At 57.5% G+C, this 22,985-nt stretch overlaps 5 protein-coding genes across 5 annotated transcripts; all 5 read left to right on the plus strand.

Annotated features, from left to right (window-relative positions):
* Nucleotides 1-11: 11 nt before the first annotated feature.
* Nucleotides 12-947, plus strand: LBRM_35_2300 (conserved hypothetical protein; the record flags this gene model as incomplete). Its single annotated transcript, XM_001568800.1, has 1 exon — nucleotides 12-947. The coding sequence occupies one exon, from the start codon at nucleotides 12-14 to the stop codon at nucleotides 945-947; it is 936 nt and encodes a 311-aa protein (XP_001568850.1).
* A 4,316-nt stretch (nucleotides 948-5,263) lies between these two features.
* Nucleotides 5,264-8,968, plus strand: LBRM_35_2310 (streptococcal hemagglutinin-like protein; the record flags this gene model as incomplete). Its single annotated transcript, XM_001568801.1, has 1 exon — nucleotides 5,264-8,968. One exon carries the CDS (start codon nucleotides 5,264-5,266, stop codon nucleotides 8,966-8,968), a length of 3,705 nt encoding a protein of 1,234 aa, XP_001568851.1.
* A 4,490-nt stretch (nucleotides 8,969-13,458) lies between these two features.
* On the plus strand, nucleotides 13,459-16,347 carry LBRM_35_2320 (conserved hypothetical protein; the record flags this gene model as incomplete). The annotated part of the gene is made up of 1 exon (XM_001568802.1): nucleotides 13,459-16,347. One exon carries the CDS (start codon nucleotides 13,459-13,461, stop codon nucleotides 16,345-16,347), a length of 2,889 nt encoding a protein of 962 aa, XP_001568852.1.
* An 860-nt stretch (nucleotides 16,348-17,207) lies between these two features.
* Nucleotides 17,208-18,323, plus strand: LBRM_35_2330 (conserved hypothetical protein; the record flags this gene model as incomplete). The annotated part of the gene is made up of 1 exon (XM_001568803.1): nucleotides 17,208-18,323. One exon carries the CDS (start codon nucleotides 17,208-17,210, stop codon nucleotides 18,321-18,323), a length of 1,116 nt encoding a protein of 371 aa, XP_001568853.1.
* Nucleotides 18,324-19,712: 1,389 nt separating this feature from the next.
* On the plus strand, nucleotides 19,713-20,573 carry LBRM_35_2340 (conserved hypothetical protein; the record flags this gene model as incomplete). The annotated part of the gene is made up of 1 exon (XM_001568804.1): nucleotides 19,713-20,573. One exon carries the CDS (start codon nucleotides 19,713-19,715, stop codon nucleotides 20,571-20,573), a length of 861 nt encoding a protein of 286 aa, XP_001568854.1.
* Between the last annotated feature and the right edge of the window lie 2,412 nt (nucleotides 20,574-22,985).

Here is a 22,985-nt window from a genome sequence, read left to right on the forward strand (position 1 = left end):
TTCGCATTAAAATGCCCGCCAAGTCGGCCAATGAGCCGCCGCTGCCGCAAGGTTTGAAGGCACAACTCGACGTTCTCACTGCGACTAGGTGGGACGACGTCAGCGCTGATGAGGTTCAGGCCGCAGCACACCTCTCGCAGCTCCGCCTCGACTGGAAGGCGTTGGGCAACGCGTGCTACAGCAAAGGGTGTTTTTTGGTCGCCATTCAGTGCTACTCGCGGCTGCTGGAGCTTCCCGGCGGAGACACAGCACAGATCCGCAGCAATCGCAGCGCCGCTTACTTGCAATCGCTCATGCTGGCAGGCCCTTCGTTGGCCCTCAAAGACGCCGAGAAGGCTGTAGAGCTGGATCCGAAGTGGTTCAAGGCCCACCTCCGCGTCGGTGACGCGCATTGGAAGCGCGGCCACTTCGCTGAGGCAGACGCTGCGTACCGTGAGGCGCTCGCCCTGCAGCCGGAGTGCGCCTCCGCGATAGCCGGGCTCCGTGCTTTGCAGGTAGAGTCGGAGAAGTTGTGTGCGGCAGCGGCCACGCTTCCGCCAAGGACTGCCATCCACGCGGCTGCAGCGGCGCAGGCAAAGGAGGAGGAACCGCCATTGACGCAGGAGCAGCTGGTTCAGATCTGGAAGAAGGACATCAGCACACATGAGGGCCGAACAGGCTGCCGACCGCGACAGGCGTCGCTCTCGGAAGCAGACAGGGAACAAGGTGCCGCCATCAAGCAGGCGTTTCTATCTCGCTTCCGTGCGAAGCTCGAGTCCAATGATGAGTTGAGCGCCACCCTTCGCGAGCGACGCGAAGAGGTCATGCTGTGTGGCGAGGAGGTCAACTATCGCGAAGCAGACAAACTCCGCAGCACCTACTCACACGCTACGAACGGTATCGGGCTGGGCATCTCATCCGACGCGTACAAAGAACACACAGGACGCGTCAATCACCGTACGTGGTAATGAAGTAGCACGTGGACAGCGAGTGAGAGGAGAAAAGGAAAAAGGGATAGGTAGAGGGACAGGAAGAGACGGTGCAGCACAGGAAATATCTCACGGCACGATCATCACACACATACACACGTACACAAAAGGACAGACTTGATCTGCGCCCTTTTGCTGTCTTCCACACCATCCCTCTCTCCTCCCTCTTTCTGTGTGTACATGGATCGCTCGTGATGAGTACGAGGCCTTCTTTCCTTTTCTCTTTTCGCTCTCTTGGCCACGGATATGTGCATCTGTATACGTGGGGTGTGTCGATGCTTGCGCCTATGCCTTTTCCTTTCCCTTCTCTCCCACTCTCTCCCTTGTCTTTTCCTTTGTTTCCCCCCTTCTCTCGCCTCATTGGAACCATCTCTTTCGTGCGTCTTCTCTTTGTGTTTCCCATCGCTGCCTCCCCCTCCCCTCCCACCCACCCCCCCCGACAGGCACAGGGGTTTACTTGCTTTGATTTACTGTTGTGTTTGCGTTTTGTGCAGTTACTCTTCTCGTTGCTCGCCGTACGTTGGGTTCTTGTTGGTTTGCTTATTTGGTGTGCGTGTTTGCCTCCCATCTCTGACGACTCCTGCTTGGTTTATGTCGGTGCAGTGCACCAGCGGACCCAAGTATATGCCTATGCTTTGCTGCAGACATTTATGCGCGTGCAAGGCGGAGTGTACGCGTAAGCGCGCGTGTGGGTCTGTGCGTATGTACATATGCGTGTTGTCCATCTTCGCGACTCGCTATGGCCACTGAGCCCTCTTCTACTCTACGTGCACCTCGCTTCCGTGCTCTTTCCTCCTCTCCGGCGCATGCCTCTTTGTGTTCTTCTGCTCTGCTCCCTGCTCCTTGATACCCCCGGAGGTGCTAAGATGTATCCTAGCGGCCTTTGCTCTTGTCATATTTCTGGGAGGTGTTTCGGCCTTTCCTTCCCTGCAGGCTCGAGTTGAAGCTGCGCCGACGACTCAGGGAAAAGAAAGAAATGCATCCTGTAAAGCAACATAATATATGCAAGGGAAAAACAGAGTAACCATGCACACGCGTGAGGGCCGACTGGGGCTGCTTCCTGTGCTCGTAAAAAGGGAGGAGAGCCTCACACGCAATTGCCACCACTGTCGCGCTATTTAGCGACCAGCTCGCTCGGCACAAAATTGTGAAGCGACTTCTCCTCTAAGCCCATTCCTTCTCTTTAGCAGCCCGACCTCCTTGTTTTTTTTTTCCTTCTGCGATCCTGAAGGCGAGAAGGCGATGCTGCTTGTCCAAGAAATACCGCCGCTGACGATGATGAGCGATGAAGGCAACTTAGAGTGCGATAACGCGACGGCCGCTTATTCAATCTTGCCCTATTGTGGATTCGTCTTGTTTGTTCCAATCTGAGCCTTCACTTGTTGTGCCTCCCTTGATCCTCTCCCCCTTCTCTCTCTCGCCTCACACACAAGCACTCCCCCGGCAGTCGGCTGAAACAGCTGTACCGCATTCTTTACGGCACCTTCCGCTATTTTGCTCCCAAGCAGACCGTCGCAGTGATAATCTGCCCAATAAGGAAGAACGTGTCATTTTCGCACATCACCTTCCGCCCACACTCCATAGGTGCCGTTTGCACCTCAAGCAGGAATACAAACAACGAGCAAACCCCCACCATCACCACCACCTTCAAAAGAACAGAAAGGCCACCAAGCCCTCTTAACCGCAGCGCAAGCGCTTTCCTATTTGTGCCCCACCCCCATCTGCTCCTCCCTTTCCCATTTGCGGTCCCTATCTTTGCTTTCCGCAGCTGTGCAAGTGAAGGGAGACAAGCATCATGTGTATGTTTAGGTGTGTATCTCTGTAGGCGCGTGTGTCGGCGTATACACCGATGTCAGTGTCTTCTTTGCTTGGAGGGGCTGTCGTTTCCGTTCTCAAGGCCTCTTGGGCTTTTCCACAACTTCGACTCACCGCGTGACGCCTTTCTTCCGCACCTGACCCCCTCCCCCCCCCCTTCATCACCACTCTTCCCAGCGCCTGTACGCTAATGGACCTCCAACACAGTTGTAACCTCTCCTCCTCTACCTTGATATTACACATTCACGCACCCACACAACCCCACACGCGCAGACGCGGTCAAACACCATGCGCTTGTCGTGTATACCGCACGCCGCTGTAGGCTCGTACCTTTGCTTCTCTCTCCCTCACCCCGGCCCCCTTCACACACGCAGAATACACGCATCACCTGTCGACCTCTTACGAAGGCAGCAGCGAAGAAGAGGAAGAAAAAGGAAGCGAAGGGACACGAGCGCAAGGAGAGCCGTTATGCGGTTGTTGAGCATTCGCCCCCTTTTCTTTCGCTCGCTGAGCCCGCAACCGCCTTTGTTGACCGCACGTAGGCACTGCACCACCCATCTCTTACTCTTCCCCTCGCCCTCGGACTCTCGTAAGTCACACATACGCTCACACGAGCAACGACTTTTTTTCCCCCTCCCCTCCCTGCATCTTCCCTTGTGGAGTTTCTCTCCTCGTGTTGTGTAAACTCTCCGAGGGAGGGATCGTGGCTGACTGTGGCGGCTGAAGATTCCCCTCTCTCCTCCCTCGGTGAGCATTTGTGTGCGGGTGTGTGGGGGTCGATGTAGTTTTGCTGCGTTGTTTTACCTGTTCGCTCTTAGCGTCCCCCTTGCCCTATTGTTGAGCGCTGCCTGTCCCTCTCCTCTTGGGGTGAGCGTCTTCTCTTGGACTCTCTCTTTCCCTTGACATCCCTTCCCTTAAACTCTTCTGATCTCCCCTCTCTCTCTCTCTTTCCCCCTGTGTCGCTGCCTGTGCTGCTCCTCTTTCGGTGCCTTTGGTGACTCTGGTGTAACTTCCTCCCCCTCTCTCTTTTCTTTTTATCCTTCAGGTCAATTCAGCACGGGCACCCTCGCCTTCTTCGCTCTTTCCCTCGTGGGCGAGTGTGTGTCTTCGTTTGCTTCACTTCATCACCCCAGCCGTCGTCGTCGTGGCTCTTTTTGCTGCTTCGTTTATTTTTTTTTCTTTTCGAACGCCGGCATTGAAGTCGCCGCGCGTGTGTGGGTTCCTCTTAGTGGTCTTTTCATTGTGCTTCTCTCTCCTCCTCCCCCTGATGGCGGAGATGCACCTCAGTGCGTGGTATCCAGGGTACAGTACCCTCACTCTCTGTGGGGAGGCCAAGCAGCCCCTGTCTCTGCCAGTGCCAAGTCGCTTCTGGTGATGAGAGGGTCAGGCAGCAATGACGTAGCAAAGTCCGTGCGATTTCGTCGCTGCTGATGTCGGCGGGCCTGTCCTAGACTGCGTGGCGTCGAACCGACCTGCAGCACTGCACACGTGTGTATCATGCACATGCTAGGCTAGGTGCCAGCGTGACTCGAACGTATCCCACCCGACCCTCGCTGCCCAATGGGAGCGGCTGCGAGGCGATGTGGGGAGCGGGTGGACAGGACTCGAGGCAGGGGCCGTGCTCCGATGACCGAGTCGGCGCGGTGCTGTACCTCGCGTGTCTACGGCCGCTTCGCGCCACGCGACGGACCTGTGAGTAGCCGGGGGTAGAGTGGAGTTGAGCCCATGTTGTATGGCAGAGAGTAGGCATGGGGAAAGAAAATGCCATTGACATCCAGCATCTCTTCACCATCCTTTGTTTTCCTCATCCTCCTTCAGTTGTGTGAGTATGGGTGGGCCCCGTTGTTGACGTAGCCTCTCTGTCCTCTCTCGCATTGTGGAGCATATCACAGCATACATACATGCACACACGAAGGGGGACAAAAACGAACACTCTTACTTTTTCCTCTGTTTGTACACCGTCAGCCTTGCAGAGAGAGAGGGGGCTGAACAGGCGTTTAGTGGAGCTATGCGAGTCAGAGTCAGCGGTCTTGGAGGGAACGGGGGGAAGGCCAGGGAAGGAAAATTAACGCGCCCCAAACGATCGAGAAGATCAACGCGAAAGACGACCTCGTATTGGTGCTACCCCCTCTCGCTCTTCGTCTTTTCCCTTCCGCTTTCCGCTCTCGTTCTCCACCCGCTGTTTCGTGCTTCATATCCCCGCTTTTCTGCGTGAGGTGAGGTGGCTTCGGCATGTACTGCCCCTTGCTCCCGCGTTATACACTAGTAGGGTAGTAGGTGGCGCGCACGCCCGGCGATCATCTGGTTGGTTGGTTTCTTGGTTGCCGCTGCTTCCGTCCCTCCCTCACATCGTTTGTTGTCTGTCTGTCTTGAAGTCTCAATCATACCCCTCCTGTGTCTTTCTTCGCACGACTTCCTCATTCCCCCCCCCCCTACTAGCCCCACAGATCGACTCGCAAAGGGCGTGGACTGAGCCGGAAATGCGTATTACCACAGCGACAGTGACCTTCCCTATTGGCGCCAGGGGCGCTGAGGCTCGAAAAAGGAGCGCAACGACCATCGGCACCGTCTCCAGGGCAAGCGTACGACGATGCCCCCAACCGAAGCTCATTTTTACTCCTAGCGGCACAGTCGTGAGAGCGGTGTCAGGCTGCGAATTTAGCACCTCCACCACTGAGAGGGCCATCGACACCAATGGCAGCATTGACAGCCGCAGTGTGGCTGCCTCGGTGCTTCCCATATCTGTCGCGCCATCCTCTGATAACGCCCACGTACCTGTGCGGTCGATCTCAGCATGTGCTGTGCTGGAAAACCAGATTGTGTCTAATGACACTCTCGAGGCGACGAGGCGATCAGGCGCCGCAGGGTTTCCATCTTCGGGGAAGAAGGACATCTGCAGCTGCAAGATCCCGCCAGCCACCACTAACGACCCCATGACAAACATCCTCAATACATGCTTTACTGCTGAAGCACCGCTGGGGGTAGTTGGGGACTCCAGAGCCGCTGCATTCGAAGGAGTTAGAGCAAACTCTCCTTTCGTGTCGAGCTCTTCCTCCTCTTCGGACGCAATATCTGCGCTGCAATCAAAGGTTTCGCACGCGGCCGAGCGCTCCTCCGCGACGCACCGGAGTAGCAACGGCGTTGTGGCGGAACGGCCGCAGCTGCACCCATCACTCACGCAAGACAACCGCAGCTTCCTCAATCCAGGCTACTCGTCCGACCCCTCAGAGTGGAACAGCAACGACGGCGGCGACAGCAGTAGACATGCAGGTAGTGATGACAGCGCCGGTGGGTCAATGCACCAGCATGGCCCATCAGCGGCACCTTCCAGACGAACCGCACCAGCTGCCGTACCCTCGGTGCAGGGCAGAGGAAGCTGCACTAGCACGCCTCCGCCTGTGGTGGCTACCACTTCCAGTGGGGACGAGAATCAGACCACCCTCACCTTCTCTCTCCCGACCGCCGCAGAGGAGCAGGCGACCTGGCAAACGTACGACACATACAGCGCCCAGCGACCGAAAAGGAGTCATCACAGAAGCCACCCCAGCGCCATAAAGCACCGCTCTCAGAGTCCCGCTCCAGCGTCCCCGGCCGTCCTGAGCACCTCCACATCTGTAGGGGGGCGCGAGGTGCTGCAGCTACTTCCTAGGCTTTATCAACGTGCACAGGCCATTGTAGCATCTACCATAAAGACCGCCACCCCCACGCCAGCACTGCCGCAGACGAAGGCGGTTTCATCAACGATGACGACTAAGAGGAAAGACACGTTGGGCGAGTTTCCCTCCACCGAGTACCTGCTCGACGCGGCTCAGGCGTGCTTTGGCGCACGCCGTTTCCGAGCCCTCATGGCCGCTGTGACCACAGACGGAGACACCCTCGTCCCCACGGTAGTTCAAAACAATGGCCGAGGAGCGCCCACCATCTCCACTGCGTCAAGGTCGCGGTTGTCGTCGTCGTCGTCCCAAGGCTTGACAATAGAGGAGGCGCTCTCCTTCTTGAGCCGCCTCAAGTATGCACTGGCCTCGGACGTTCCCACGCAAGGGAACAGAAAGCAGGCGGAGCCGCCTGCGAAGCTGGAAGTGGTGACTGGGGGCAAGGAGCCAGATCGCCCAGCGAAGGCTGCTTCATCACAGCCACCTCTTGGCCTGCATGCTTTGAGAAAGACACGTAGCGTCTCTGCCCCCAAGAGTCAAGCTGCACCCCAGGTGTACCGTATCCCTTCTGCACACGTCGGTCGACGCAGCAGCCGACCCCCACCGACCCCTACCGCGCGGATGGAGGTGAGGCGTTCGACGCCGGCGTCTTCCCCGCCTTCGAGGGCAGAGGTGACTGGGGCGGCAGCGTTGGCCGGGCCTCGGAAGCCAACTGGACGACGTAGGGGCCCGCGCCGACGAGCAGCACTGCCGCCGCCATCGCCGCATCTGTCGAGTAGCGACTCGGGCAACCCAGATGCAACTTACAGAGGGGACGTCATCCGCATGTACGTGCAACGCAAGGCATTCGCTGAGATCGCAGAAGGCCAGGACCGCCGTCGCAGCCCCACGGTGACACTGGAGCGACTGGTGAAGGTGCTGGGCTGGTTTGAACTGGCACTCAACCCCAGCGCCGTCGAGCGTGTGTGCGGAATACCGATGCAGTCCGCGGGTGAGCCACGGGACATCTCCATCGACTTCAACGCCTTTGTGAAGATTATGGACTCGAGCTTGGATTGTCAGCACCACAGTGAGGGCAGCCGCCCCTCTTCCGAATGGGCCTCCGCGCCGGTGGCCAACAACGAAGATCCACAATTCAACGCGATTGTGCTGGCACTTCCCCCAGAGGCGCCCGCACGGGCCTTTCCTGCGGTGCCGCTTATTCCCGGCTTGACGGCGGCCGGCACTGCATCGCTCAGCAGTGGTAGCGGTCCTGCACCTTTCACTCAGGCTGCCCCCTATACCAGCTCCGTCCGTGACAGCGGGGGCTCAATTCGTTCGCTATGGAACGTTGCCTTCGCTACTTCCGCGGCGCATCGCCGCTCAGGCAGCCTCAGCAGCGTAGCGACCACAACCGCTTCTTCAGCAGTAAGTGGCGCCAGCGTGCCCAAGTCATCTGTAGACACAGACGATGCGTATCCATTGGCCACTCATGGCTCCGCCGTCGCAGCTCTCTGCCGCAGCATCCGCCAGCGGCTGCGCCAAGAGCTGCGGCGGAGCGTGAGCAGTGAGTCTGATGCGCTGCCACCACCTCGAGAAAGCCAAGGCAGCGGCAGCAAGAGTGGCGATGGCGTGGCACACAAGGAAAGAGATGTCTCACAGCACCCCCCGTCTACCAGGACGGTTCTGGCTGCCTCGCGTTGGTGGAGATCGCCGTCTCCGGTCTCTTCCTCAGGGGTGATGATGTCCAGCGGGGATGCGAGCGCGGTCGGTCTGGTTGAAAGCGACTCCCTTTCTTCGTGCCACGACAGCGCGGGAATCTTGTCGGAGCGGCTGAATGGCACCAAAGGCAACGCTCAACTGGCCTGCCAAACGCAGCGCGAGCAGGCGCCGTCGTCGCCGTTTGTAGCTCATGCGTTACCTCCTCCCTCGCATGCCTATCCCCTGACCACCGCACCAAGAGACGGGCGTGCACAGCCCGGTTGGGGTGATGGGAGCGACATTGCCTCCCACCGTTCTTCCGCAGCGCAGCGTTGGCGAGGACGTGGGCCCCGGCTTAATAGTCCTCCGCTTTCCATCCCGGCGACAGCACGAAGACGGTCTCCCTCCACTCCCGCGGCGAGGCGGTGTCGCCAGCAGCAAGCATCGATTCACCTTCTCACATCCCTCTCCCCTTACTGTAGCCCAGGCCAGTACCTACGAAGACCCGCAAGTCATCACCGATCGCGCAGCGCGGCGCCATCGACGCTGAGTCGGTTGCAGAGGTCATCGCCGCTGCACTCCCGCGACAGTCAGTCAGTGCTGTGCACTCTCCTATCTGCACGACTGGACTCGTCTACCTCTCTCCGGTCCCATAATGTCTCTGCAGAGCGGACATGGAAACACCCGAAACGCGACCGTCCAGCAACTGCCTACATACGACCCGCAGCAGCACCAACGTACGGCGTCTGCGCACCACACCTGTCGCACCCCCCTTTCTCACCAACCATCAGATCGGCGCCACTGCCGTTTCGGCGAGGGCTCCTCCAGGCCTGCTGGGACGGCGCAGGCTGAGGTTTTAGCGAGATGTGGCGGATCGGGAGTTCAGCAACGCAACCATATCGCGTGAGCTCATGCCACTGGCTGCCTTGCCGCTCGCACCGCACTGCAAGCAGCTTGAGCCGAGCTGGCAGTCCAATCCGCCGTCTATTCCGTCGCTGACGACAACGCCGGGCCCCTGCTCGGCCTCTGACGTCTGACTTGACTGCCTCACCTACTAGCAGACCATCTTCTGCTTTCTCATGTAGGGCTTGGCATTGGCGTCGCCGCCGCGCTTGAGTACATGAGGAGCTGGCAGAACTCTACGCGCAGCACAGGGGCGTTCCTCAGCGACTGGCTTCTCTGTCCCCACTCACGGAGGCTCCCTTGGTGACACATACGGGGCAGTGGCGTGGGCGCTTCGGTCGATCACCTAAAATCCCAGCGATCGGCAGCAAGAAAAGGCGGTGCTCGAGCGCGAGCTCAAAGACATCTCGGTTCCTATCTGCCGACATTTGGTGGTTCTGGCAGCAGACGAGTTGTTCGAGGACAGCGGGGAGAGATGCTCGACTAATTCCGTTGTCACTGCTGTTGGTGCTGCTACTGCGTCGGCGGAGCAGGATAAGGCGAGCACCGCAGCCTCACGAAAGCGAGCGCTGCCCTGTCAAGCGAGGAAACAGCGCCCTCAACAGCGGGTCTCTCATTTCGCACGCACACACACTGAGCAGCGGCACAGCGACAGCGCTGGCGAGCAGCTCATGGACAGCGTCGCCGATCTTCATTTGCGTCGGGGCCAGCCAGTGACCACTGGTCTATGGAAACCGCCATCCCGTGAGCAGCACGCGCGTGCTGCTGGGATCACCGAAGGGGTCAAGGCGCAGCAGTGATACTAGCTAAAATGCTTTTATGAGCTGCAACGGTCATGCCACATCAGTTGCAACTGGGATTACGAGCGACGTGAGCCGCAGCGCATAATACCAGTGGCGGGAACGAAGCTGTACCGCATCGACAACGACGACATCAGACGAGACCCCCACGCCCGGCGTTTCGGCCTCTGTCTGAGCATCGACAATGCGCTGCAGCGTGATGAGCAACAGCCGCGCCACTCTGAGTGCTGCCGCCTCGCAGACCCACACCGACACGCCAGGTCAGGCAACAAGCTCGTCATTAGCCAGCGGCTGAGACTCCACAGGAACGAAGTCTCGACTGAGTGCATGGTTAAAGCTCCTCGGCAGCAGCCCACTGAGTGGGGTTTTCACCACCCATCAAGGCCAGAGGCACCGGGCCAGACGGCAGCGGGTTCAATGCGCATCGATTCTTCCGCTCGTCGAAGCGGCAGTACAGCCTCAGTGACCTGCTCAACTTCGGCAGTTGCTTTGGTGGGACGGTGTCGTTGCTCGTCACGGCCGGTTTCTCTGGCTACATGCTGGAAGCATGTGATTCGCGCGGCAACTTGGGCTTGGCGGTAGAGGAGGCGCACTAGAGCGGCGAAAATGATAAAGAGCAAATGACAACCATTCCCTACGTCTGTTTGAGTGTGAGTGTGCGTGTATGTGTACCGGTGTGCAGGCTCCACAGTGGTGAGTACTCTGCTGCTGCTGTTACTGCAGCCCATCCCCCCCCCCTCGTCTTTCTTGCCACCTTTTCAGTTGTTTCCCTCCACTTGTGCACCCTCCCGTTTCGCGCCAGTGCACTGCAGCACTGGGCGGAGGGAGGGAGGGGTCTCCTCCCCTCCGTCTTCTCGAAGTGAGCCGCTTTGCTTTCTGCCCCGTTCCCTTCCCTTCATCGCTACTATACTGAGACCCTTCTCTGATTCCTTCGCTCTTCTCAGCAAGGCAACCTGCCAAACTGGTGTGCGTGACAACTTGTATGAATGAGCTACCAGCCGGGTTTTTTTTTGCCAGACAGATGCGCTCGACGCCGCCGTCAGCACTGCAATCGGGAATGCCAAGAAGCGAGTGTAGCGGCAATTGGAGGATGATCGAGAAGGGAAAACGAGGGAAGTAAAGAAGCAGGACAAATGGGGCTGAACCGAGCAATCACACACTCATAGACCGGCACACAAACCCCAACTCTCTCCTCTTCACGCGGGTGTTTTTCTGTGTGTATTCCCATTCACGATTTCGTTTGCCCTGTCATGTCGGCTGTGGGCAAACACAAACCACCTCTCTCCCCACGCTGCGGCGCATGGAAAGCTTCATAAAAGGTCGAAGAAAGAGCTGTGGTCGACGTGCGCCGCCTGCTGCTCTTCGCCCCTCTTTCCCTCTCTCCGAGAGAGCGGCGGTTACAAGTTACCCCGGCCCATGTTTGTGTTGCATTTCTCTTGGTGCTGTTGTTGCAGTGTCCATTCCCCCTTGTTTTCCTCTCTTGTACGTGTACCTGAGTGAGTGCCTGTGTGTGTCTGCTCGTATGCCATAGCACTGCAATGAAGGAGCGCTGAAGGAAAGCAAACAAAACTCGAAAAAGAGAGCCGCATAAAATTGCTGTTGCAGAGAACAAGGAGGGCAAAAAATGCAGACGCGCTGTGCTTCCCCCCTTTTTCTCGTCTGACTCGAATCGGTTATCCTCTCTGCACCACTGTGCGCATGCCGTGGCTCTCGGCTCGTCAGATACCCACCCACCCATTCGAAGGCGTTTGTACCCCGTGTGAAACTGCACCTGTCTGTGATTCCTTCTATTCCTCCCACTTCTCTCTTCCCTCTCCAACTCTCTTTGTATGTCTCCTTCCGTCACCTTCACCTGTCTGACTCTCCCCCCCCCCCCCACTCACACACATACACATACACACGCATGCTCCCATGTGCACACACCTCATCGCTCTCTTCCCCCTTTCCTCCCACTCGTCGTATTTCTGAGGTGTTCCTCTTACGGCATGTAATTTGCTCTGTTGCCTCTCCGTGGTCTGTCACCGTTTGGCTGGAAGCACATCTGCAACACAAATCAAAAAGAGTCATCTGTAAGTGGGGGCATTGGGCTGCCTGTGAGGTGGATCGAGCAGCAACCGTCCCCACAACACAAGCACAATCAGAGATCATCCGATTTACGAAGGTGCGTGTACTGCGCAGGCACAGCAACTGACCGAGTTGGCCTCGACCTCTCTTTTCTCCCGTGTCTACACGTCCCCCTTCCCTCACACCTACTCGACTCTTCTTCCCTGAACGCTTTTATTGCCTTTCCTCAAGAGATCAAAGGAGGGAAACACGAGGCGGACTCCAATTAGTGAATTATCCTTTCGTGGGTCTTCCGTCTTTCATCAGAAGACGTACACACACACACACACACACACACACACACACACACACACACACAAGCGAGCATACCACTCCGCCCCCTGCGCAAGACACTGCTCAAGGAAGCAGAGACACTTTTCTCCTCTCTTCCATTCTCTTTCACCCTCGCTCTGTGTTGAGGTATACGCGTCATCTACATCGTTTTGCTCAGCCTCCCCAGTTCCCTTGTTTCTTTTCTTCGCTGCCTTCATTACTTGCTCCGACTGTGTGTGTGTGTGTATAGGGGCTGTTGCGCGCGTCTTTTCCACCGCCTTACTCTCTCACTTCCCCCGTCCCCCGAGGACTGCGAGCGAGGTGTTGCTCTGTGCGCTGGGCTGTGTGCGTTGTCCCGCTCTTTCTCTTCACTTGTGCGAGGAAGACCCGCCCCACCTCCTGCTACTCTATGCCTGTCCCCTTAAGTTCATCAAATTGCTCGTTGCTCCTCTCTGTGCGTCCCTCGTATGTGTATTCCAGAGCTCGTTGCTTCTTCCTGTGTTTCACCGCTCCCTGTTCTCAGCACTGTTAAAAACCTTCATTAGGGTTGCTTGAGTTTGTGTCCACTGCAAGTAGCTTCTTTCACTTCTCTAACTACACCACCGCCAGAGAGAGAGAGGCACCTGTGACGTGTCATGTGCTTTTCGTTCTAGTGGCTACCTCTGCGCATCTTTCCTGCTTCCGCCCAAGGCACTGCAAGAGGAAGTATCATTAAGCCTATCACGTGTGTGTGTGTGTGTGTGTGTGTGTGCGTTCCCGCTGAATTGCTGCCCTCCTCTGCCGCTTGTTCCCCCCTCTCTCTCCCAACAACAACAAACCCACGCACCCCTTTGTCTGGGTCGCTTTTCGGGTTCTCTTGTACGGTGTCGTTTCTACCGTGTCTCTCTTCCTCGCGTTTGCTCATCTTTTTTTTCTTCCTTCCCTCCGTCTTCGGCCGCTCTCTATCGCTGTTCAGCCCGTCTTCCTCACTTTCCACCTCGCCTTCTCCGTTCCGTTCTCGCTCTCTCTCCCCCCCCCCCTCGCTAGCCGCTCCCTCTACTGTGTTGGGGTGGCGACCCCCCCCCCTGCTATGGCTACACAGACTCCCCTCCCCATCCCTCCTCCCTTTTTTCATCGTCGATTCGCCGTGTCTCTTTTTTTCCAGCTTCTCGAATTCTCCTCCAGCTCCACTCTACCCCTTGTCTCTCCATCTCTGTTGCATTCTCTGTCTATCTTGCCTCCCCGGGGGTGTGTGTGCTCTGTGTATCGGGCCCGTCAGCAACAATGGTGTCACCATTATCATCGTCGTCATGGGTGGACTGCTTAGTGTCTATCCGGTTCGACCTCGATATCGGGCCCAAGATCGAGTTCATCTCCCCGCCAGATGCCCTCACAAAGGAGGGCAAGGTAAAGCTACTGCGCTGCGCCTTCCCAGACTGCAACCCAGACTGCGGGTACAACTTCATCTTCTACTTCACAATGCCAGACTGCACCACAGCGGCGGCACAGAGCTTCTCACAGACGGTAGCGCCGCCTACGACCGGAAACACGGTACCGGAGCTGTACGGCGCGGCCTTCTACCGGCAGAAGCACGATCCCAACGTGCCACGGTGCTACGTGCAACAGGTCTTGGTGCTTCTCTCTCATCTGCCGTACTACAATGTGCACGAAATCATCCTTCGCGTCGTGGCGCCGCGCTTCTGTCAGTGCTGCCCGCTCTCCCCAGATACGGGTAAGGTGCCTGTGTCCAGCTTGCTGATCCCAAGTCCGGAAGCCTACTTTGAGTTTGACCAGTCCTACAGCGCCGAGTACTACACGCAAGAAGATGTGTTGTGCGATGCGATGATGGAGTTGGCTCAGTGGCCCTCACCTCACCCGCAGGTGCGCTACACGGTGACGCTGCTTCAGCAGGCCCTCGTCTTCATTACACCGGCGCACTCGCAGCGGCAGCCGAGTCGCGCAACGCGGAGCAGCTGCGCTTCGGCACGCAGCGCCATGTCGGTGGACAGCAGAGTAGAGTTTATGGAGGTAGCACAAGGCAGCGCGCGATATCGTCGCAGCACTTTAGGCAGCGACTTCTTGCCCCTGTTCAGACTCCTTGGTGAGCAGCTGCATCATCTCACGTACGTGTGGGAGCTACTCATTCGCCACGAGCCACTCTTCATCCTCAGCAACACACCCTGCATGGCGTCCGCGGTGGCATTTAGCGTCGCATCGCTGGTGCTACCCATCGAGTTCAATGGCACGTTGCGCTCGTACTTTACCGTGCAAAACGACGACTTCTCACGACTGAGTCGGATGGGCAAGGTACTGTCCTTCCCGACGAACGAGGTCCTCATAGTAGCCGGCACGAACCCTTTCCTACTGCGTAGCTTCAGTGGGTGGCCCAGCTTGATGGTCGTGATGGACCGCAACGCGTCGATCATGACAAATGGTTCCATCGTGCCGCCGACACTGAGCGGGAAGGCGTGCAGCGCCAGTGTGGTGACTGAGGGAGCCCCACCTCCGCCACCGACCAGTCTGCTCCACCGACAGCAGCCAAATGCCTTTACGGCAGCGTCACTGGTCGGCCCTTTGCCACGTGCAGTGCGGCCTGAGGAGCTGCGCGCCAAAACACCGCACTTGTCGTCATCGAACGGTACTCACGCGTGCACGGCGTCTGGACATGAGCCCTTGTCAGTACCCATGTATAGCCTCACTTCCACTACATCTCTGGCTAGTGGTTTGGCGAGTATGCCCCACCATAACGGCCTACATGCCCCCATTGTGGTGGCGCCGCCTAATCTCAGTAGCCTCAGCGGCAATGGCGCCGCCGTGAGCCCCGCCCATCTCTCGAGTCGGCAATCGATCTTCTCATCCACCTCGTCATACACGGCAGACCCGCACACCACCTACAGCGCAAGGACCTCGGTAAACTCGTCGCCGTCCACCTTGTGCTCGTCGCGTGACTCGGCTCACAATGTGAAGGGAATGCATCGAGCGCAGCGCTCTGAGGATGAAGGTCAAGCTGCGACGCATGGGCCTACGAACCTGTATGAGGCATTCCCGACGCAGCCCAGTAACTGTGCTGACAGCTGCGTAGTGCAAATCTCACGTGGACGAGCGCGTACTTGTTACGACAGCAGCGACGCCCCGTTGGGGGCTGCGGCTCACCTCGCGTCAACCCCGATCACAACGCCATCACCTGTCGCCTCCTCCATCACTCTCTTCACCATGGACCACTACAAGACCACGGTGGAGTCGGTGCGCGCAGCGGAGCACCAGAGGCGCACCAGCGCTCACCAGGCTAGCTCGCGCAATGAACTGCAGAAGCACCTCCACAACTACTTCGACTCCTCCGTTCACTTCTTGCTGAACCACGCGGAGCAGACGCAGATGCTGCTAAAGCGGCTGCAGATGGTATCCCTGCTAGATGCGGATGCCCAGCGGGCATCCGTCTCACTAAGTCTTACGCAGTGGCATGGGAATGCGCGAACGGCTCCCGTGCCGATCACCGCCGCACACGACGAGTGTTGCACCCCCCTCTCGCTACCGCTCTCCTCAGCCAGCACTAGCAACTCCTCTCGCCACCACCACGCGGATACGACGGCGGCGACTAACGGCATTACATCCTGCTCGCAATTTTCCGTTGCCGACGATATGGTGCGCAAGTTCTTCAGATCCCTCACCTCCGAGTTTCTTACACCGGTCACTGCGTGGTTCCAGAGGGTCACCGCCCCGTACACAGCCTTCCACTTGTGCGATCGCGCCTTGTGCGACGCGCTCCTCACCCCTTCCAACTTTCTCGACGACTTTGCGCGGCGGCACCACGAGGTGGCCCCGTCCATGTGGACCCAGCGGCACTCCTACAAGAAGTATAAAGTGGTATACGAGCGGTTTGCGCACGGCTGCCTCTTCAAAGCCTATGTTCTCCAGCTTGTGGATGAGAACCTGCGACAGCAGATGGCGGACTTCCAGGTGGAGGACTGGGTCGCCCGTGTGCCCTCCGACGCGGATCGCATCGACCTACTCATCAACCTACTCAACACCGTCCAACGGGAACTGAACGAAACCCTCGATCCAGACGTGCTCTTCGTGACCTCTGCCACATCGGTGCTAGCCAGCATGGCAGTGGTGCTGCAGCAGCCTCACCGAGAGCAATTTATGCTGAAGATTGGAGAGCTAAAGCTATGACACCTGGGGGAAGGTGTTGAAGGTGGTGTTTATGTGCGGAAGCCAGTATGTGTGGGTAGGTCGAAGAGAATGGAGTGGCAAATGTGTTTTTCTCTCCTCATCTTGACAGGTACGACAGTGTCAAGGTATCTATGCCTTTCTATGCGGAAGGAAAACTGTGTGTGGGCTAATTTAATAAGCTACTCAGCTCACCAGAACAGGAATGCGCAGAGTAGATGAAAGCACAAGTTATCACCACTAAAACGGTTGGCCTGTCGAAGCCGCACTGAGCACCCACTGCTGTACTATGGAGGGGGGAGGGTGCGATTCAAGGACGGCGAGAGGGCTACTGAGAAGGTTGGTGGTGACCAGCGGCGAACTCGCACGCACCGTGGCAGGCGTGGCGTTTCTCCTCTGGCCCATTTCCTTTTCAGGTATCACGTGTTTGTTTTCCACGCGCGTGTGGGTGGGTGTATGTGTGAGGGGAGGGGTGGCGCATGTGCTCCTTGTCAGCTCCACATGTTCTCTACTGTCCTCTCCCCCTTTTTCCTGACGCTTTCTTTGCCGCGCAAACACTCTTCGCCACTTTATGCCCGCCATACTCTTGGGCGGCCCCGCCAATGACAACGTCGGCTCTTGTCGTTGTTGTTGTTTTTCGATGTCGCTTCGGTCAGCGGTGCGCTCGCAAGCACCAAGTGTTAGATAGAGGACGAAAACGCTTTCTCTTTCACCCTGCTCCTGCAGCACGGGGAGTCTCGGGAGGCCCTTCACACACAGTACTGCGTTTCGTTCCTTACAGAATCACACAACCACTACCCCTCCCCCTCATGCCTAGTCGCTGAAGGTGGCGGAAAGAGTGCTCGAACGTTTTCACACGCACAATGCTGTCGGAGGAAGAGCGGGCGACGCTGCTCAAGTACTACTCTACGGTGAAGCTTAATGAGGCTCAACGCGATCAGCTCGCTCAGGCATACTGGGCCGCAACGCGTGCGGAGCGGGGAGAGATTGCCAAGGTGTACGCCCACACGTTCGTAGACCCCACGTTTGTGCAACGACTCATCTTCTTCCATGACTACCACATGTCTCCCACAGCGGCTGGCACAGACCCGTCGTCGCCAGCAGGGGCAGCCGCTGGAACCGGCCCCTTCTTCATGAGTCAGCAGGGCGGCGCTGAAAGTGGCCACTCTCCTCTCGTGGCGAGCCCCAAGCCGTCTTTCATGACTGGGAATCCAATGACGGAAGCGAATCACGCGCCGCGCCGCACGCATGCCCAGCGCTTGCTCCGCTCCACAATTCAAGAGCACTTCCCCAAGCTCACCGGCCCTGGGCCGTACGCGCTAAAATTCGGATGTGTGCTGTCAGAGAAGACCCGCGAAGAGGTTATTGAGTTGTATGCTTCGCAGTTTCTGCACCCCGACCCACCCGAGCTGCACCGCATCGTCACACTGCCGAGTAGCTTTTCCACTCGCACCCGCAAGCGAATCAGCGGCTCGTACTCGTGGTACCTGCGCTGCTTGGCAACTCAGGAGCTCGTCTGCGCTGTTACTATATCGGTTCATCAACAGGAGACAATACGGTTTGCCGAGATGCCTCTGTTTGCGACGGGTGTTGGGTACAAGAAGAACCGCTTTGGACGGTTGCTGAACGCGGCGCTGTTGGCATGGTGTGCGGAGGTGGGGCTGGAGTTCATCATGATTTCTGCTGACGTGCAGGCGATCCCGTTCTGGCGCCATTTGGGCTATCGCGCGATGACGCGCGGAGAGAAGAACCGGATTGACTTCTTTTACCAGCATGACTGCTGCAAGTTCAAGGATGCAGAGACGATGATCGGGTACTGCGATCTTCATGGAGGAAACGGAGGCCTTTCCGGTGGCGCACGTCATCGCGCCGCTCACAGCGGCGGCTCTGCAGAGGTGCTGCATATGAGCGTCAAGCAGGTTCTGGCGCAAATGACTCGCTTTGTCTTGGAGGGTCCCGCCAAGTTACCGACTGAGTAAGCGGTACATGTGAGGAAGAAGTGTTGAAACGAAATACCGTAGTGGAAAAGCGCTGTGGCTCACGATGCCAGAGGAGTCTGGGTCGTAGAGCCCGTGACGCACTGCCTGGCCGTCGTTAGCGTTTGAACCACTGCGGTTGCTGTCTTTATTTCGTGGTGCCTTCTTTGTGGAAGAGCCACACTGCCAGTGCGCACGGCTAGAGTTTAAACTGCTATGCACTGCATCGACATGAAAACGATCCAGGAAAAAAAAGGACGTAAGTCAACGCCAGCAACACGGATGCACAGGAATAGATCAGCGCGAAGAAGAAAATATCGAAAGAGGGCAGAAGCAGCGGTGCACGCCATTTCGTATACGTTAAGGGCCCTCACGTAGTGGGAATGATAAAGGCGCCTTTTCTTTGTTTTGTTTTCGCTGATCCTTTGTGTGCCCTTCATGTTTTTAGTGTCGGGACTGGGCACATGGTTGGGCCACTGTCCCTCCCGCCCCCCATCACCGTACTCGAGTGTCCGCTCCCCGGCCGTCTCTCTCTTTCAACGTCTCTGCTGTTCACTCCGCCCATCGTGTTCTCTTCTGCCCTTCGTCCTCCTTCCCTCCCATCGTTTGAGATCTTCGTAGAAACTTCCCTTCCCCACCCAGACACACATTCCGCCTCTTCCCTCTGCATGCGCGCAAGCACACAGAGAGACACCCCCGCACAAGAGAGCCCATCGCCCCCTACGTGATTCAGTACGAGAGGCAGCGGCGGAGTTTTTTTTTAAACGGTTTCTGTCATTTTGGTACTTTTCTCTCCTTCTCTGTTGGTGTGCCATACCCCTCTTGTGCGCCTCCGCCTCCTCCTCCTCCTCTCTCCGCTCTCTCATTACTTTGGGTTTGCTCTTATAAGGCCTGGCGTGCAGTTGTCTTCGTTGTTTGTCGGCTGGGGCGCGCGCTCGCGCGTACGTGGGCCGCTGCACTCGCTCTTTCTTTCCTTTGTTGGTGCCGGTTTCATCTCCACCTCCTCCCCCCCCCCCATTCAATCCATCGGCTCCAACTTACCCACTTCCATAAGCGCTCTTTCCTCATCTACTCTCTCACTCGCTAATTTTGCTGACCCTTTGTTCTTGCGCTACCGGAGCCCATCGAGGGGAGCGGGTAGCGATCACGTGGCGGCGTTTCTTGTCGTTCGTTACCTTCTCACCCCCTCCCCCTCTACTCTACCACCCCTACCACACACCCCTCTCTGTGCCACTTTTCCTTATTTCCCAAGAGCGGGCTCGCACGCTTGTGTTGTTGGCAATCTACTGGTCTGCTCATGGGGCACGACGTAGCAGTCTCACCCACCTTCACTTCCTCTGGAACCCGCTTCATATCGTCGCCCGCGCCCCCCACAAGGCCACTATCTCAACAATGAACTCAATGGCAGACACCGAGGTGGTGCAGTATGTGCTGCAGAACAAGAGTAACTATTATAAGGTGCTCATGGTAGAAACCAACGCCACCGAGGCACAGATCAAGGTAGCCTACAAAAAAATGGCACTCAAGTGCCATCCGGACAAGAACAAGCACAGGCAGGCAGCTGATGCTTTCAAGCTGGTCGGCATGGCGCACACGACGCTGTCAGACCCCACCAAGCGCAGCATCTACGACCGGCATGGTGCGGAAGGCGTACAGCGGCACGAGAGCGGCGGCACGCGTCGGCCCGCGAACAGCGCGGGTTTCTACCGCCGGCGCCCAACCGGGCAGCGCGACTTCTTCGAGGAGTTCTTCTTTGGCAACGGCCACCACGCGAACAGCTATGGTGCACATCCCGGCGGCAATGGTGCACAATACCAAGCTGAGGTGAACATCAATCCCAATGCGCTGCTGTTTGTGCCCTTTATTGTTTTTCTGCTCGTGGCAATGCTCTTGTCGAGCTCCTACACCGATGTCGACCCCTCCAACCCGCTGTTCGGCGGTAGTCTCCGTAGCGCTGGGAGGGCCGCCACTTCCTTTAGCTTCACGGCGTCACAGGGCGAAGGCTTCATTGTGCAGCGCACGACGTCCCTGTTTGGGTTACGCGTGCAGTTTTACACGACGCCCCAAACTTCAGACATGATGGACCGGCGAAAAGAGGTGTACTTGTCGGTCGAACAGAAAGTGTTGGAGAGTTGGCGGGACTCGTTAGGCCGTCGTTGCGAGGCGGAGTCGCTTAAGTACCGCTCGCGCGGCCGCAACGAGGTGCCACCGGTGTGTACCGACTATCAGCACTTTCGTCGAGCACTGGGTTGAGCAGGCCGACGCCACACATGCTCTCTCTGCTTCCTGACTGAGCAGAAGTCTTGGTCGGAACCGAAAGGGACTTTCGAGATCGAGCTTCAAGGCGTGCAGCTCGCAGCTACTGTGATCACTTCTGTTCGAGAAACTAAAGCAAAAGGCGAAACTATGACTGGAGCAGGGCGCGAAAGGGGGATTCAAAAGAGGAATCTGCAGAGGGAAGCGTCGGTGAGGCGAAGCGAGAGGTGGGGCGACTGCGTCATCAACGGCCGAAGACACAAAGGAGAGAGGGGATCTGTCTCAGTGTACGTGCTGCGAAGAGGGCTATGCGTGAGTGTATGGGTCTGTATGCGAGTGTGCTCCATTCCGCCCCCCTCATCCCGTGACTCACTCGCCCGTCGCGTGCTTTGCTCCCATCATTGATGCTTCTTTTGCTCACTTGTAATGTACAACACCGGTGCAGCTGTGTGCGCCGGTGCGTCTTCTTCTTCACTTTTCGCCCTCGTTCGCCTTGACGCCAACTGGGCTTTTGATGGTTTTTGCGTTGGGGTGTTTGGTTTTACTCCACCTACGTGACCTCGTGAGCTGTGCGGGTGTGTGGGCGCCTGTAGTGTGGCCCACTCTGCCGCTTCCGCTACTCCCCCCCCCCTCTCTTCAATGTGCTTCTTCTCTGTTGCCCGCTCCACTCCCCCTTTCGCATGCACGTGTCCGTGAAGGAAAGCAGCGTTGCTGCTATGGGCTGAGCCGCGACCCAAGGTAGAAGTACCCTCTCCTGCCGTTCTCTCTCTTACCAGAACTCTCTTCTCGCGAAGAATGGCGAAGACCGTTTCCGGGTTACCTCCCTCCCTCTCTAGTGTCCTTGTCGCATCGTTGCTCGCCGTGTTTCTTCCCTTTGCTCGCTCGTCTTTGTATGTGTGTGTATGCATGTGGGTGGGTGTGCTCTGTATGCTCCACCTCTCTCGCAAGTGCGTTTGCTCTCCCCTCTCGTACTCCCCCTCCTCTCTCGGCTTCTGTATCCCGGATGGTAGGGAGGGGGAAGTATTAGAGCAACGGAGTCTTCCCTATTTCCTGCTGAGCCATGGCGTTGTCAGCATTTCTGCGCGAAGTCTCGTTGTCGCTGTTAGTCTTCTCTCTCTCTGTGAGCAGATGTACTTGGGACTCCTTCCTCTCTGTGGTACGCTTTTCTCGTATCTTCTTTGTGTTGGTATCCTCTCCGACTCCCTTGTTGTCGTTGTGCTTGTAGCTGTTGATACGTCTACCTGTATGAGGTAGCGTGCGTATACGTGTGGGTGTGTGTCGACACACGCCATCATCCCATCCTTCTCAGCCTCTCCATCATCCTCCTTTGTTAAGTACGTCTCTTCATCTCATGTTTGTTCGTCCGGTTCTGCCTAACCCTTCTCTCCCTCGCCCCCTCTTCGCCCCGAGGGGATTCGTGAGGAAAAAGGGAGCGTGCGCTGATAGGCACCACCCAAACAACTGTGTAGGGGGGGGGAGGGGAGACAGTTGTGGATTCAGTAGCCGCAGTGGGCTAGTGGTGACGCGATCAATGGGGAACTTTGCTCCTTGCAGTCTCTCTGGTTCTCTTCAGTGCGAAGAACGAGTGAGCTGAGGGAAAGGAAAAAAAAAACAAGTCGTGCGGTACACCCTCTCGCTAGTCCGTCCCGCTGCGTGAGTAACTAATGGCGAAGCAAGGCTCCACCTCTCTCTCTCTCCTCTCCTCGTGACTTCTCCACATCACTTACGGTCGCTGTAGCACTGAAACTCGGACCTTGGCATCTCTTCCTGTAATCATCTACGTGCATGCGGGCCTCCCGCGGCATCTGCTTCCCCCTCAGGTGCAGGGGAGTCGCACCGAGCTTGCTGTCCAGCTCTGGTGGACCTGCGCGATGCTCCGCAGGGTGTCAACCATCTCGAGGCCTGCTATCCACGCTTCTCTGCAACGTCCCCCAGGGCGGGGTCCCTCTCTTATTCGCACGAAGGATCAACCTGAGTGGGAGGAGCTTGTCGTTACCACTGAGGTGGTCTTGCCCACATACGATGGCCGCGCTGCGCTGCCGGGATAGGCGCAACACATTTCAACCGAGCATCATCGCCACAAGCAAAGCGACGTGAGAAGTGCTGTGGACTGTACGCACCTCCTTCCCTGTCTCAGTCGCATCGCTAAAGTTGCGTTGTTTTCTAGTAAAGCACTCGAGACCACCTCGATAGAAGCAGCGCCGTGATCATCTGCTGCGAAGGACGAATATCAGCTCATCACCGAGGATGCGGTGAAGTCGGTGCTCGGGCACGACAGCGCCGTGCTCTCCATCGCATTGTCCACCGCCTCTGGTAATGATTTGTGACGGCAGCAACGGTGACAGAGCGCTGACACCGTGCCCTCGCGAGTTGGACTTCCATCATTGCAGAGAGCAAAGGGTGCACGTA

The sequence above is a fragment of the Leishmania braziliensis genome, chromosome 36, assembly GCF_000002845.2.
Source record: "Leishmania braziliensis MHOM/BR/75/M2904 complete genome, chromosome 36".
Lineage (NCBI taxonomy): Eukaryota > Euglenozoa > Kinetoplastea > Trypanosomatida > Trypanosomatidae > Leishmania > Leishmania braziliensis.